The following is a 16,170-nucleotide window of genomic DNA, read 5'->3' as shown; positions in this document are numbered from 1 at the left end:
GACAGCACCTGAGACATTTTGGTAAGACTAGCAGAACTTTTTTTTCCTATCTCCAATGTTGCAGTGTGAGCCCATTTCCTGTTTTAGACTTCCCAGTCCCTTCCCAGGTGTGGCAATACCTCTCCCTTCCCGCTCCCCCTCGCCCCCTTGCTGAGTTCTGTCAGTCAGGCTTAACATTCCAGCAAGGCCATGGTGTGGTTGGTCAAGTTCAAAAGATGCCCTTCAGCTCTGGGCTCATTGGCCTGTCTGTGTTCCCTGAGACCCTCCTCCTCCCACCTGGTTGGTGCTCACCTATCCCTTCCCCTCCCCCTGTCCCTGGGGCTTAAACTGAGCCAGGACCATGCGGTCAGTATTCTGTTGGAGCTGTTACCAAGATTCAGATGTCTGTGACCATGGAATAAAACTCTGGATGTAACCCTCCAACGGAATCCGCTCCTTTTTTGTCTTCACCATTGCCTGAAGCCTTTCCACCAGAGGTAAACTGAGTTTCTACAAGCCTGGCCTCTTTCCAGTGCCTAGCTGCAGCATCCTGCCAGCCAAAGGTGTCTCTGAGGTGAAACACCACAGCTGCCGCCTTTGGCCCAGCAGCAAGGGTCAGACGAGCCCAGACACGTTCTACCTGGTAATATTGGGATCCTATTCCAATACTCCAGTATGTTGAGGAAAAGCATCTTGAGAAAGAATACATGAAGTCTTTTCAGTGGGGAGAGAGAGACAGAGGGAGAAAGTACTTAATATAGTTTAGAATTCTCTGCCAAGTCACTTGCTGTAGAAGCTTCTGCAGGGACACTTTATAAGCAAAGATTCCTTGGACTCTAGTAGGAGACTGAATATTTTTGTAAAGATGTACAGCTTTACACTGCGTGACCAGGTTCACTTTATTTACTGTGAAATGGCTGGCTGCCTGCTAAACTGAAAAAACACTGCCTTGCTAGCATTTTAGCTGAAGAAAAAAAAAAGATAAAATAAGTACTTCAATATTGCTTTATTGCAGTTTTTAAACTCCACCCTTCAGACAGAAAAACAAAAAAATTATTACATTAATAAATGACCCCCTCAAGATCTGAAAACTGCCAGGGCTGTCTGTCTCCTCATTTCTAATGAAGCTTTGCAATTTCAACAAAGTCACAAAGTTGTGATTGTACCGATATACCACACCTGTACATACACGTGTGATGTGTATGGGTGAGTGACATGCTTTAATTGTATTTCTAAAGGGAAAGATCAAATAATCCCATAAAACATGGTACAGATCTCATGATTGATTATTTAATTTTCAACAAGGGAAGTTAAAAATGAGACTAAGAAAAGAGGGATCTCTGAAGTTACTCACTCTTGCAAATACAGATTGTGCACAAATCTGACACAGTTCATATGTGTTGAATATGCATAAGGCATATTTCGGATTACAAGTCCATGCATGTTTCCCATTATTTCTGTATTTCTAAAGCAATGTCAATTGACAAAAGTGCAATTTCTTAATTCTTAAATGCCTGAGGAATTTAACACAGTTATCTGTGGGAAATGTTTCTGTTGGTATTTGGAGGATGTATTTCACTTATACAGTGGTACTACAGGTACACTAGTATATTAATCAGTAATTTGCAGATGAAGGACGGTACTCCTGTGCTCCTTAAGGCTTTAAGTCAGCTCCAGGTTTCACTCTTCACCAACAACAAACACTCATTGGATTACTGCTGTTTTCAGTCACGCATGTTAATTTGTGCTGTATTTAAACATTTTTTTCATTCTTCTTGTTCTACATCAAAAATATAATAAAGTAAAAATTACAACTATAGGCTAGGCTACACAAATATACATTGGTAGATATTAAGAGAAGCAGCAACCATTGTGACAGATTAACTAGATGATCTGGCATCTTGTTTCTCTGGTTATGTGGCAAATCTTTCCAGCTTCACTGATTACCACTGTCTCTACTATGGTAAATGTTCAATACCACAGATATTGTTAGGCAGTATTTAACTTGCATATGCCATGTGTTTTGTACATATCGAGCCTTAAAAATCAAACTCTCTCTTTGGGACAAACAGTTTGAACCACAGTCACAACTGGATTTAGCTGTTAGCCTTTACTACTTAAAAGTTTCTAACAGAATTGCCATTTACTTTATTGACTTAGTATCTGGACTCAAATCAGACCTGCACCAGTGAGATACATGTCAGTAGATATGAAGACAGATTTGGAATCTCCAGGGTCTCAAAGACAGTTGAATTGAAAGTACTTGCTTATGCTAGACAACAGAGAATATATATGCAAAAGCAAAATTTCTTTTGAGTTTTATTCTTCTCAAATATAGGTACTGCATATATTCTTATATGTACTTTCTTTATGTTTTTTAAAGAGTTTTCCTGAGCAGTATATATGTGTATAAACATGTATTTTATTGAAGGATGGACAAGTGGTAGGCTTGAAGTCAAAGAGCTTTAGATGAAAATTAGATTGTGAAGCATACAGCAGGTATTAGTCACAAATGAGACATCACAGTAAGACATCCTTCTTTGCGCATAACCTTTCTTTATGTAGAAAGCAAGTGTACAGTCCCATGCTGTGCTCTTCTTGCTGCTTGGCATGTTGGTACAAAGCATAGAAATAATAAACAATTTCAACTGTTTTCTTTGTTACAGAAAGAAATTCTGATTTAAGGAATATATGCTGTCTGTGACATCACATGCTGCAATTCCTAATTGCATGAGTCTTTGGGGTTGGCCTTTGAGTTTTGTGTTGCCAGAGTAGAGAAATGTGAATGTGCACAGAACGGGGGAAGGGACTGAGCTGTGCAGTTTCTAGGAAGCAGGAGCAACTAATGAGGATCTCACACAGAGGTTTTCATTGTATGGTTCTTATGAGAGAAACTACATTGTGGAATAAATACCCAGACCATTGTTTGATTTTTAACCCATTCATCACTAAGATGAAATCCTGCCAAAGTAGGTTGACATTTCCCAGAATGAAAAAATGGGTTCTATTTTTTGCAAAAGGATTGAAATTTTGTCTGGAAAAATCCATTGAAGCAGGAGTCTTTTTTTATTAAGCAGATTTTACCAGATAGTGTCCTTTTCCAGTATATGGTGTCAAACATATTGTCCCCCAAAAGTTATATAGGAAAAGTTAGTTTAATACGCTTGGAACGCAGCCATAAGAATCATGATCTTTACAGGCAGAATGTAAACTTAAATATTTATAAGTATTTGCAATAATGTTTATTTCTATACTGTGATGATATAACAAAGAATAACTGCTGAATATATAAAATTGTCATGTGTTATTTGCAACCTGAAAATGTTTCAGAATAGAGAAAGGGATTGCAGAGTAACATTACCTAAAGCAGAAATGATTTAGAAAAAAAAGTTCAAATTTTTTCCTGCCATGTAGTGGGTGGATTATTTTCTGGGTTTGATTTTTCTGGGCTGTTACTTGTTTGTGAGGCTTTATCCTTTTTTTTTTTTTTTTTTTTTTTTATCATCAATGAAAATCATTATGTTTCCTAAATTCATTTTCTTTCTTTTGAGAGGTAGTTGCCATTTGAAATTTCATCCCATTGCTTGACCACACTGGTTTTATGTTTATTTAACAAATAGGTTAATATCTTAGCACAATGCATGAGAGAACTGAATATGAAGGAGTATTTCTTATAAATTGTATTACATTCTTTTTATTTGTTGTGTTTCTTACTTTGTGATTATGATGCACGAATATTAGTGTGGACAAAAATGAGTAGATTCTATACTTTGTTCTGTTTGACTGTAAAACTCAAAACTCAGCTCTCAGTTTTTATCAGCAGCTGTTAAAATAAAGAAATTTCCAAGTGTAGTCATATAACTTAATACTAAACCTGGAAAATATAGATTATGACTGGTTGCATATGCATTTTTATTTTACCTTCTTTTATTATTTGAAGAATTAATCTAAAATCAGACCTTCCTTTTTGTGTAGCACACGGTATGCCTTTTTAATGTTGGGTAATACAGAGTAGTGCATGTGAAGCATAATTTAAAGCTTTGTCAGATGACGTTTCCTGCTTTCTGGGAAAGAGCAGCACAGATAGCTGTACTGACTGTTGGTTTTAAGCCCACTTCACTCTAGAGTTCCTATGTCTGGTATTCCAGTTACTCTGTTATTTGCAACTGTATGAGTTATGTATATATCTGTATACAGTCTTTTGAGAATAACCAAAGGCTCCGTATAACTAAGTGCCAGAAATCTCCTAGGGGCTTTTCCTCCATATTGTCATGGCATGTAAAACTTGCTCAATCCAAGGCAATCTCTATATGTTTAATGTACATACTACATGTTTATTCCTTATGAAGAATGTATTATTTACTTTAATTCTCAGATATAATTTAAAAAGCTACCCCAGTTGTATTAAATACAGCTGGGAACTTTTGTTGGAGAACTTGTGCATGTTCTTCTATGTTAAAAGAATAACATTTTGTGTAGAATTTTCATTTCTTTCTCCCATCTCCTCAAGTTTTTGTTTTTCCCCCATATAAAATTAAGGCAGAATATTTAATTATTTCAGATTTACTGTAAACTGATTTGGATTTACAGTTTTCAGATAAAACAAAAAAAAACCCCACAAAGCTGAGCAAAGAAAAAAATCAAGTCCTTATTTCTAGCCCCCTAGAAGCATTTCAACAGCACTTTTCAAATGTAAGGTACCTTATGACAGAAACAATAAGAATGAACACACTCCTGACTCAGCTGTAAATTCAATGGGGATTCTAAATGTTTTCATCTGAGAAGCTATTTTAAGAGGTAAATTCTGTTGGTCGAATGGCATCTCATATATATTTAGGCCGAAATGGTATAGCAGAGTGATTTAATTCAGATCCCCTATTGCCTGTGATCAGCCTCTCTCAGAATTCTGAAATAGCCAGTTTTTACTTACTGTCTTCTCTTGATGCCTTCACACCTGCCGTGTTTCTTGTTTAAGTGAACAGTTACTCTGAGGTAAAAAGCAAAATGCCCAATCAAGAAAGTATTCCGGAAACAAATCTGCAGGTTCTTGGTTCTAGAGATTTTTTCATCTGGGACTAATATTTGTATCCTGACATTGCAGTTATTTTAAAAGTAATGATACTGTGATGTTAAAAGTGACACCATTTGCCAATAGGACATGGCAGATCATGTGTGACAGGTGTGCTCTCTGCTGTTTTGGACAAATCTAGTGTGTGTTCTGTGTGTTATCTGGTAAATACAGGGGAAGGAAAATTTTATTGGCCCACCTATAATGTTTATGCAATCAGATTTTAGGGTGTTTATGAAGAAGGAGGAACAGAATACTTACAGGGTTCTTTCCTGCTGTCATCTCCATCCTACACCCTCTTTCCACACTTGTTTCAGTTAAGCACTGAATCTTCACTGTATTGGAATTGCTACACATAATCTGGTCTTTGTTGAGTGGGTTCTAAAGAAGTTCCTCAGCTACCTCTCCACAGCATTTTGCTTCGTAAAGCAAGTAGCTTTAATCAATCATCTAGGGGGTTTCAGGGGCTAAAATCACTTTGAAATAAAAAAGAAGCCTACAGTGCTGCAAATTGCAGGATACATCTAAGTGGGTAAAACTCAACTCTGCCCAGAAGGCTGGTGTCATTCAAGTATTTTAGAGTGAGTTTCACCTGCTATGGCTGAAATAACAAAATTTTATGTAGTTTTCCTAACTTAGTGTACTACACAGACAGCCTTACATTAATACATATAAATTTCTTGGAGCAGGCACTGTAGTTCTGATCTTGTTCTTGGATAGATCATAGCAAAACTTTCAGAGAAGAAAGTTAATGAGGAAAGCTCAAAATTAATTTGAAAGCAAAAAAAGTTATTCTTAAATTTTAAATTTACAAATGCACATACTTACTAAGTTTGCAGCTCCTTTGCAAGAGAATAGCTATAAGCATTATAATCAAAGTAATTGTAAAGAAAGCATTCTGCATCTTACTTATCCCTCCTGGAGATTCACAGTCTAAACATATCTGTGAAGTTCTCATTTCTTCAAATATTTGGCATGGAAATTCTGGACCAATGTACAAACATAAATTTTTCAGGAGGTACTAAAAATACATTACAAATTAATGCTGTCACAACTTGCTCAGTTTTAGGTGCGTTTGTTCATAAAGTTTTTTCTTTGCAGTCTTTAGAAACTGAAGAAGCTGTTATTAAGTGTTAAAAAATATTTTCACCTGGTCAAATACTGCACTTTCACATTCGTGTTTTGAACTCACTTCATACAAGAGTTTAATGTTTTTCCTCGGTGACTTTATATTTTGATAACTGTTATTAAGGAAGTAAACACAATCCAAGAAGATTCTTCCTCTCTGGAGATGCTTGAAACATGTTTTGATTTATTTTCATCTTTGTGTCCCAGCCCTAAATCAATATTGATTTTGATGTGAAGGGTAAGTGTTAAATGACTTACAGTAAAACTTGTACTGAGAAAGCATGCTCTCACTTACCTGCAGGCTGAAGGGCAATATGACATTTAGGTCTAGACCTTTTTGGATTCTTGTTCTTTAAGGACTTCAGTGATGCACACAGCGCTTTTGATGCAGATAGGCAATCCGAGGAGGTTACATAAAGGATACCACCCCTGCCAGGAACACAATAGCTTAATGTTAACATTTTACCCCATGAGGAATAATTTACTGCTGGGAAAGGAATGAGGACTGATGACTTGTACAGCCCTGAGGTCATCAAGAAGTCACTTAGGAGTTTTCTGTTGACTCTGATTTTGTTTTAGCTTCTTCTCTGTGCCTTAATTAATCCAACAGTAAAATATATGGGAACCTGGGGACTTGAAGCCATGTCCATCTGTAAATCTGAGGGAGTTGCTCACACCCAGCTGCAGTGAGGTGCCCCCAGAAGCACCAACATTAACCCTGGCCTTTCGTTCACAGACTGCTTAGTTGTGAGTAACTGCCTGGGAACCCCATTCTGTGTAATGTTACTGAATATTTCCTTGGTGCACATAGGAAACATTTGCAGGTGTTTTCTGGTTTTGGGGTTTTTTTTAATGTGCAAAAAGTAAATAGCAAGCACAAAATGCTGAAAATTCCCTTTCCTGGTCCTTTTGCAAAAGAAAGGAGAGAAAGATTATGTGACACGTGAACTGTTACAAATCTATTTTAAAATACAGGTGAGTACATTTACACCACGAATTTGCAAAACAGAAATTAATTGTTTTGTATTCTGCTAGGGTGGACAAAGTTTTTTTTCTTCTCTTTTTGATTAATAAAAGGGAAGGAAGGAAGAAGACCTCTGTTCTTGACCTTGTTCATTGTTCATTGTTAGCTTCTACAAAGTACAGAGTATACAAACAAGATCTTACATGGAGCTGTGTCTCAGTGGTTTGTGAGTATTGTTATTAAACTCATATTTAAGTTAAAATAAATCAACAACATAAAGATAAAAAATAACCAGCTTAAAGGTTGTGTGAACCCTGATGTTCTGAGTGCAACAAGAGCCAAATGCTGTTTGCAGAAAACCAATGAAGCACAAAATATAGCAGCATGTGTCCCTCCCTGTGTGCATTATTATCTCTCACACATTATCTGAGGCACCCCATCTTGCACAGTGTGTGGCTGAATAACCCCCTGCTGCTGAGTGGATTCATGCCTGCTGTTCATTTTTGAAAAGTAATTTTGTACAATTATCCTGCTAAATATTGATAGCTTTCACCACTCTGGCCACGGCTAATTAAAACACACACTGTGTAAAATTTTAATTAGGATTCATGTCAGGCTGAATAATGATGAAGGAAAGGAAAGGAAAGGAAAGGAAAGGAAAGGAAAGGAAAGGAAAGGAAAGGAAAGGAAAGGAAAGGAAAGGAAAGGAAAGGAAAGGAAAGGAAAGGAAAGGAAAGGAAAGGAAAGGAAAGGAAGAAGAGGAAAAGAGGGAAAAAAAAGGAAAGAAAGAGAGAAAAACAAAACCAGTTGGCGTTTGTGGGGGGACTTTATATATGACCTGCTGGTTTGCAATTGAACCTCTTTTTATCCTCAGATTTATTTCCCCTCCCAGGTTGTTCTCAACTCCTGATCTGAGGGTGTGGAAGAAAAGAGTTCCTCAGTGTGAGCCTGTACTTTACACATTCTCAGTAGAAGGTTACATGTTTTCTACTGTGTTGGTTGCTATCCTTGCAATTGCACAATAATGACGGCAGGAACCAGGCATTTCCTGGGGATTGATGACCACTGAGCTGGAACCTTGGCCTCAAGAAAGAGAAGGCAGTCATTAACTTCAACTGGGCTTCATTCATATTCTATACATTGGTTTTGGTTTCACATAAGTCAAAATAATCATTGAAGGATAATATATGTGAGAGAGGAAATAAACCCTTATTTTAACTTACATGGCCCACATTATTCCATTTGCTTGAAAATGGAAAAAATTATTTAGAATCTATAGGGAGATACTTCTCATGAAGCAATGTGTAAAATTTGAGGCGTTTGACTGTTATGTGTCAGCTGCATAGAGGCTTTGGAAGTGTTTTCAGGCTTCTCTGATAAGGTTAAAATTTAATGCATGCAAGTTTTAATTTAAAAAATTTATAGAAAAGGAGTGAGCAAGTTTATACCAAAAGTAATTTAAATTCAAAAAACCATCTACATTGTGCAGGGACATTTATTTCTGTTTGGGGGCTGACTTTGTTTCCCTCACCACTCTCCATATTTGAGGAATTTGCATTTAGGTGTTAGACAATTACAAGTGTGTTCATAATACAAGTAATTTCCTTCAGTGCACTAAAATAACATTACTTAGTGTTAACTTTCTAAGACTGCCACTTACTTAAGGCACTGCTAATTTTTTTTTTTTTGGCATCCATTGACTAACAGACTACATAACGGGCTTTCTTCAGTGAGAAAGGTTAAAACTGAGAAGGACTTGTGTTCATGGACCAACCTCTAGGATCTTATGGTATGAATGGTAATGAAGGCAACAGCTGGCTACAGCTGAGCCTTTTGGCAGCACATCTTTTTAATACATCATATCTACAGAGGAGGCGAAGTCAGACAAGATTTTAAAGGACCTCTTACTACACTTGTACTGCCAATTTATGTTTGTGCTATTCTCCTCAAGCCGCGAAGAAAGATATTAAATTGTAAGTATTGCTGGCTGGAGTATATGAATGATCCAGATTATGTAATGTGAATCAATGAAGAAACATCATCATTGTTTAGAGGTAAAATTAACTGAATATGGAGAAAAGACTATTTGCATTCATAAAACACTGAATTTATTATCTTAATAATATTGGAAGAAGGTGTATAGGAAGGAAAGCTCCAATGTTAAATATTTGTCAAATGAGCCTTTATTATTCATCAGTATGTAATTTAGTTAGGGGTAATTTATTTTTATTGCTGATTTTAGGGGGTCATTCTCTGTAATTCTCAGCATGCTGAATTCAGCAACTCCTAAAGCTGGTGGCTCCTTTGAGCTGAGAGTCCAACCCTGGCCCATCTGATCTGTGCTTTGCCTAACTGTTAATGGAATGTGATCACAAAATATCTTTCAGCTCTTTTTTATTTTTTAGGTCAAAATGTAACCAGTAGGAAAAAATTTTGCCTCATATTATGTAGAAGTTATGTGTGCATTGTTTATATATTTATAGATAGTGATTGCAGCTAAATTTTAGCTTATTTTCATATTCTGTTGTGGTTTGGATTTTTCTTTAGACAATATAAATATGATGACGGGTTCCTAAGTAACTGATTTACAGCTCTTCTAGAGCAAATAATAATTAATAGTCATAAATGTTCGCAACATTTAAACAGATGCAGAAGCCTAATATGACAAATACATATACTTATTTGGAAATCTGAAAAAGCTGCTGTGACTGTTTTCCAGCATGAAGAATCCTGCTTTTGAAGGGACTGTCTTCCTGGGCAAAACAACAACCTTTGCTAATGAGCATGTTTGTCATTGTGCTGCATGTGGTAATTTGCTCTTACCATATTGTTATGGAGCAGTAGGGGCCTGAGCCATCAAACCCATAATCAGTATGCTGCAGTTCATTTCACCCCATCTATGTTGGTGGTAATTTTGTGTTATCCACCTTCTGTCCACCAGTCCATTCAATGGGAATTGAACAAGTACTGGGTACTACTAATGCAACATAAGAAGAGATCAATAGCTCGGAAGCTTTTGGATCAGCCTGTAACAAAATATAATTGAGTTTGGCACATAGATCTGTACAGAATTAATGTCTTACCTGCTGAAGAACAGGATCCCCCCCAGGTATGGAAAAATTTGGATAGTTTGGCTGCCACAGAACATGTTGGGGTGCAGTGTAAATATACCCCATGCCATGGAACCACTTCTAAACCTTTGGGGCTAAGCTCTGTGATGAACTGCTGGGTTTCCACAGGTTCCAGATCCCGTGAAGATATTTCAGCTCAGGCATAGCATGAGGCTGAGTTGTCTGCATTCACACCTTGCTATTGCTGAGTTAAGAAGCTGCCAGAACTCAGAGCCAGGAGGGTATTAACTACTAGAAAACAGCACTGAGGGTATAGCACGCTGCAAACGTGATACTTCACTCTGACTATTGCCCTTAATGTTATGACTGGTAAAAAACCAGTTTAACGTGCCTCTGGCACTGAATAGACATTCAACTATTGCAACAATGAACTCTGCTTAAACTTTTGTTTTCCTGTGCCAGTTCTCAGAACATCTTTAAGAAAAGGAACAAAACTGACACCACTGCAATGCAGTCAATGTCTTTTCCTCTTTCAACTGGCAGTGCACAGATGTTAGGGGAAACGCAAAGTTACAGATTATGTCGTTTTGTTGTCAGACCTTGGGAATTACTTTTTAATTTACCTTTCAATTTTTAGAGACTACATGAAAGGCAACAATATATAATAGATGTGACAGCATTATAATGTTGACATTTCAGAATTGTAGAATATTGAATTTCTCCAGATGACAATGAGTATCCTGCATTTATATTTCTTTTTCTCCCCTTGTAAACTGAACTTAACATCAACTGTTTTATTAACATTATTTTATTATTCAAGTATCAGGATACGCAAACCCTAAGCTTTAAGATATGGCTGTAAACTCCTCTGTTCTTCTGATGACACTGATCATTGATGAAAATGAACTAAAACAGGTTTCTTTTTTCATTGTGTAAGGAATGATCTCCATTTCTGCCTTGAGATAATGTGTTTTTTCAGTGCAATGATGAATTCTGTGTAGCATGCTTCCATCAGAAGCATAAAAAGAAAACAGATGTGTTTACATTGTCTCCATGGAGGCACAAAAGCAAAAGCTAAATTCACACTAGCATCAGGGAGAAGATTCCTCCTACTTTGTCTTCCAGAGAAGGGGAATTGCAGACAGAATATTTGAAGCAAATGAGACAGAACTGACTATAGACCATTTTTCTTGCTTGCCTTTTCAGCAGAGGATTCTTTGATCCTTCAGTGAAGATTCCAGGATGCCATGATGGCTGCTTGTAGTTCTACTAGGATTTTGGTAAGAGTTCAAAGTACTGTAAGAATACTTGTATGAATAAGTACTTGTATTAATGTTTTAAGTAATGATAAACTGGTAATTCTCTACAGCTACTTCATTCGTTGTCTCTAACATTGGAGTCACTTCAATTTATTGAGTGGGCAGGCATTATTAAACCATATGATGGTTATAAACCATGTGATGTTCCTTCTGTTCCTTCTGCTTCTCCTCCTCTTGTTTGGAGGACCATTGACTAGGTTTGCATAGACATTAACTATGAAATATTTTCCTGCCATATTTCCATCCCTTTGCACATGTCTATTTTCGTGGATCTTTACAAACCACTGTTTCTGCAAGCAACTGCAGTTTGCCCATATGACACATCTGAAAACTGTTTGAGGCTCATAGTGACTGGGAAAGGGAGAAATTTTTTCCCTTTTCTGCTTTTTATCTGGAGACCATGATTTATTTACAAGTGATCCAGGGCTGAATCAATACTGTTTCTGCCAGGAAAGCCACTTAAAATGGAAGAGCCTCGGTACATTTAAAACAAGATTTGTTGATAGACTGTGTGAACCTAAAGGCAAACTACAATTATATGCTGATGGGTTATTGGACATTTTCCCTGAATATTTTACACAAACTTTTTATTTGTTCATTCAGGAAACGTGGAGCACTTCAAAGCAACTATTTGCATGAAACACATTTTAAATGGCAGAATTCCATCATCATTGGTACAATTGTCAAGTAGATACATAAACAATAGGCAGCTAGTATTTTTATCCTGAAGGGACAGCTCAAGCCAAAAGCATAATTTTTAGATGGAACATCCTGATGGTGTTAGTGTGTACACACCTATTGGTGGAAAAGAAATGACCAGTGTTGTCCGGGAAGTCTGTTTCAGAGGACTTGCTTGAAGATTCTACACATACAAGTGTTCAAGTACAGGCTTCACTTCAAATTACTGCTAGCAGAAGCATTTATCCTTCTTATTGTCATTCTTCTTTTAGAGTTATAGTGAGTTACAGTGTCTGAAAAGGTTATGAAGTATGAGTTAAGAGGAGGAGGTGATCATTCCTACATGAGAGCAAAACTGGTGACCCTTGTATTATACTCCAGGAACGTAATGCTTCTTGGTATTTCTTAGGGTAGAAAAGCCACATAAGTTAAAGGATGAAGCTAAGTAAACACTGCGAAACTGCATTCAAGGGTAGTTACTCAAATGCATTCAGTTCAACTGCACTTGGATAGTTTTTCCTTTTTGTATTTCATTACACTTTCATGTAAATAGACCTTTGTTTGTCTCAAATCCTGGGAAAAACTGCATATATATAGGCAGTTAGGAAAAAGACTAATTATTTTTTCCACCTTGGAGGAAACAATAACTGACCATCTATGTCACAAAGTAGACAAAATCAATTGAAAAACAATAGTTTTACAAACCCTGTCAGGCTGTAACATACTTACAAATAGAGTTATGTATAACCAACAACTTCATAAATATGAAGGTCTGTTTGCAGAAAATAACAAATGTTTTATTCATGCCATACATAGTTCATTACGGATAAAATCCCTGCATATTTGATTGCAAGATCAAATCCTCCTGTGTCCTTCTCTTGTATGTGTAGGAAAGTGAAGAAAGTATATATTTGCCAGCAAAATCCAAATCCTCTGAAGGTCAGTGGGCTAATTGTACAAAAGTCTTTTGCTAGCTGTAGAAGTGTTTCTGTGGAGCTATTTAACAAAGTTTCTTTTCACAGAATCTCTCTTTAAAGGGGATGGGTTCTTCATTGCAGAGAAATCGTATATATTTGGCTCTCGATTCATAATGCTTCCTAGTGCTGAAATGCAAAGGCTAGGCTGAGTTGAACCAGCAAAAAAACCACCCCTAATTATGATTTCTCATAATCCATCTCCCTACAAAACCAAAAATAAATACAAAATGCAGCTTAACTTGCTAAAAAGAAGAGAGAAAGAAAGGAAGAAAGGAAAAGAGAAGAAAAAAAAAAAAAAGGAGATATGAGGGTATTTCTCTTCTTGAGAACCTCAAGGATAAACTTATTGGCTGCTTGCTCACTGTGGGTGTGATCAACCAAAGTAGTGCATTCAAGAGATTCTGGACATCATTCTTTCCACTCTTTTACATCTGTTATGATGCCATGTTTTGGAAAGGACATTCAGAAAAAGTTGGCCATGGAAAGCAGGAGGGGAAGGGCCAAGATCATAATTCAAGCCTTCAGCCTGGCTGTTTTTCTTGTAGCTACAGTGCAATGCCAAAACTGCTTGCATGCAGACTTCCAGTGTAGTTCTGATCACGCTCGCCACCAACAAATTTCAAGCCAAGAGGTGGAGATACTACAACATGGAGGTGCTTTTGTGGCCCATAGAGTACATGTCTCCTCCTCACAATACCACAAAAAAATTGATATTACTCAGGATAAATGAGGAGTAGAATTAACAAATAAAGGCATTTGTCTGTTAGGGTGTCAAATAAATACAATAAATAAAATAAGTAGGGCAATAGAAGTAAATGTAGAGTGACAAACCTTTTTTGTTGCCATTTTGTGCTTTTTGAATACAGTCTTAATCTGGTATACATGTTATATCTATGAAATATACATGATCATTGTTAAGGAAAGAAGAGGAACATCTTCTGTCTGGTGATTAGTTTAGATAATTTTCTCAAAGCTAAACTGAATAATGTTTACATAGTACAGTCCATCATTCATTATTTACAAGAATTTTCTAAAAAATTTTTGAGAAGCAAAACCTGGAATTTGGTAGATTAATGATCACAAAAATTCAGTAGTTCATACAAGAATAATCAAACTGCAGTGAGAGTATTTACCTTTAAATTAGCAGTCTTGTACAGCAGCTTCTACCCTAGAGAAAATTTATCTTTTCCACGGTAGCTTGTCTGTTGGTTATTATAGAGTCAGTTGCCACCTTGATCCCCACTACTTTCTAAGCTCCAGCGTTTCAACTGGTGGTTCCGTCTCTCGGTGTTTACTCAGTACAGCTTCAAGCAGAAGAACCCATTGACATCAGTGAGAGCAGGGCCTAGATAAGAACAGCAGATTCTGGTCCCTGAATTGTAACTCTTAGTGCAATGCATTTTCCCTGCTAGTTGGGACACACATTTATGTAGCTCTTCATGGAAGATTTTGGTTTTCATTTGTGCAACAGAACAATGAAACTGACTAACCTTACCCATAAACTTATTAGAGCCTTGAGGGCATCTGGGGGGGAAGTTGTGAAAGTGCTCAGTGCTTTCCATTCGGATGTTGCATCATCTCTTGAATTTAACTGAACACAGGTAAGACACTGGCTCTTCACGTTTATAATTTTCAGAGAGGCATAAATTTAGCAATGTGCTGGATCAGCTGTCCTCTTTTCTCCTAAGCAGTGCATTTACAGTGCACACATGCTCTCAGGTGATTATTCTCTTATCGATTATGGTATCTAAACTTTTTTCCTGATAAATCTAGTTCATATAAATCAACAGTTCAAATTATGTGTTTTCTGGGTCTCAGGAGGAGACGTATGGCTCACTTTTGGTTTAGTAACTTAGGGAGATTGAGTTTTGAATAATGTAAATGGGAGGTGGGTGATAATTTGTGATGCTATGAGTGCAATTAGTGAGATAAATACAGAGCTAGATTCATTTTCTCTGAAAAGAGGCAATCTGATTGCTATGCAGAAAGCACTTTTATTTGTGATACTGGCTGTTCGTAATGTGTGGTTTGCAATGCACAAAGTGGCATTTTGATTTGGAGCTTAAAAGAATTCTGGGATGAATAAAACATGAAATTAATTGCCAGAGAAGAACCTTTGCCAGACTAGATGAGATCTACTGTACTGAATAGAAAATATAACTTATGACAGGGTCTGTTCCACTCCCAAAGGAAATTATGTCAATACCAAGAAAGGTTGAAAAGCACTTCAAATAATTTGCAGTCCCAGAAGTTCTTCCTGTTCATATGTGGGTTGAGGGTGCACATGTAGGTTGAAGGTAAACATGTATTCATGTGTCCTATCATCCTGCACCAGGTATTAGAACAGAAATATATAAAACATCAAACTCCATGCTTTGTATTAATATATTTGAATGATTTGCAGTCAATTTTCACCTAGGGAAAGATGTTAAGTTGGGAGAATAGGCAAATTTAGATGTTTTGATATATGGAGGTGTTACCAAAATCCTTGAAATATTTGGGATAAATAAGACTCTTTGCCTTTTTAGTGTTAGGGAGTAAGACAGTACTTTATTCTTGGCTGAGAGGTGTGTGTATGTAGATGACAAAGTTCTGGCCTCCACACAGACCCCAATACAAGACTTTTTCACTTTTCTATACACTTTTAGCAAACAAAGAAATTAATGTTCATTGGTTCTAAGTTGCATAAATCCCTTCATTAGTTAGTGTTCTGTTCCCTATTGGTTATTGATTTCTCACTCTTCATGCTAATCTGGTCCTCATTCTTTAGTCTTTATCTCTTGCTCAGACGAGGAGACTCCAGCTCTCAAGACCTTAATTTCCTTTGTATCTTCTGGTTATGCCAATGTCCTTGAAGGACCCTAAATTTAAAATCTCAGATGCCCAAACTTCAAATCCCTTTGGTTTTGTTTATTGAAGCTTGCCAGGAGTAGTGTTAACAAACTTTATCCTGGCCGAGAGTGGGTACTGCATACAAGTAATTAAA

General features: G+C 36.9%; 1 protein-coding gene across 1 annotated transcript in view; it reads left to right on the top strand.

Moving 5' to 3' along the window:
• Positions 1-16,170, top strand: part of LOC141731120 (uncharacterized) — a 51,065-nt gene that overhangs the window by 8,405 nt on the left and 26,490 nt on the right. Inside the window, exons 5-6 of the mRNA XM_074553877.1 lie at positions 10,081-10,248; positions 11,417-11,490. Of these exons, the coding sequence (XP_074409978.1) occupies positions 10,081-10,185 (105 nt within the window). The 3' untranslated portion in view covers positions 10,186-10,248; positions 11,417-11,490. The remainder of the gene's footprint in view (positions 1-10,080; positions 10,249-11,416; positions 11,491-16,170) is intronic.

Source organism: Zonotrichia albicollis, chromosome 17 (assembly GCF_047830755.1).
Source record: "Zonotrichia albicollis isolate bZonAlb1 chromosome 17, bZonAlb1.hap1, whole genome shotgun sequence".
In the NCBI taxonomy this organism is placed as follows: Eukaryota; Metazoa; Chordata; class Aves; order Passeriformes; family Passerellidae; genus Zonotrichia; species Zonotrichia albicollis.
The sequence above is the reverse complement of the archived record's forward strand: the minus strand, read 5'-3'. Positions and strand labels throughout refer to the sequence as shown.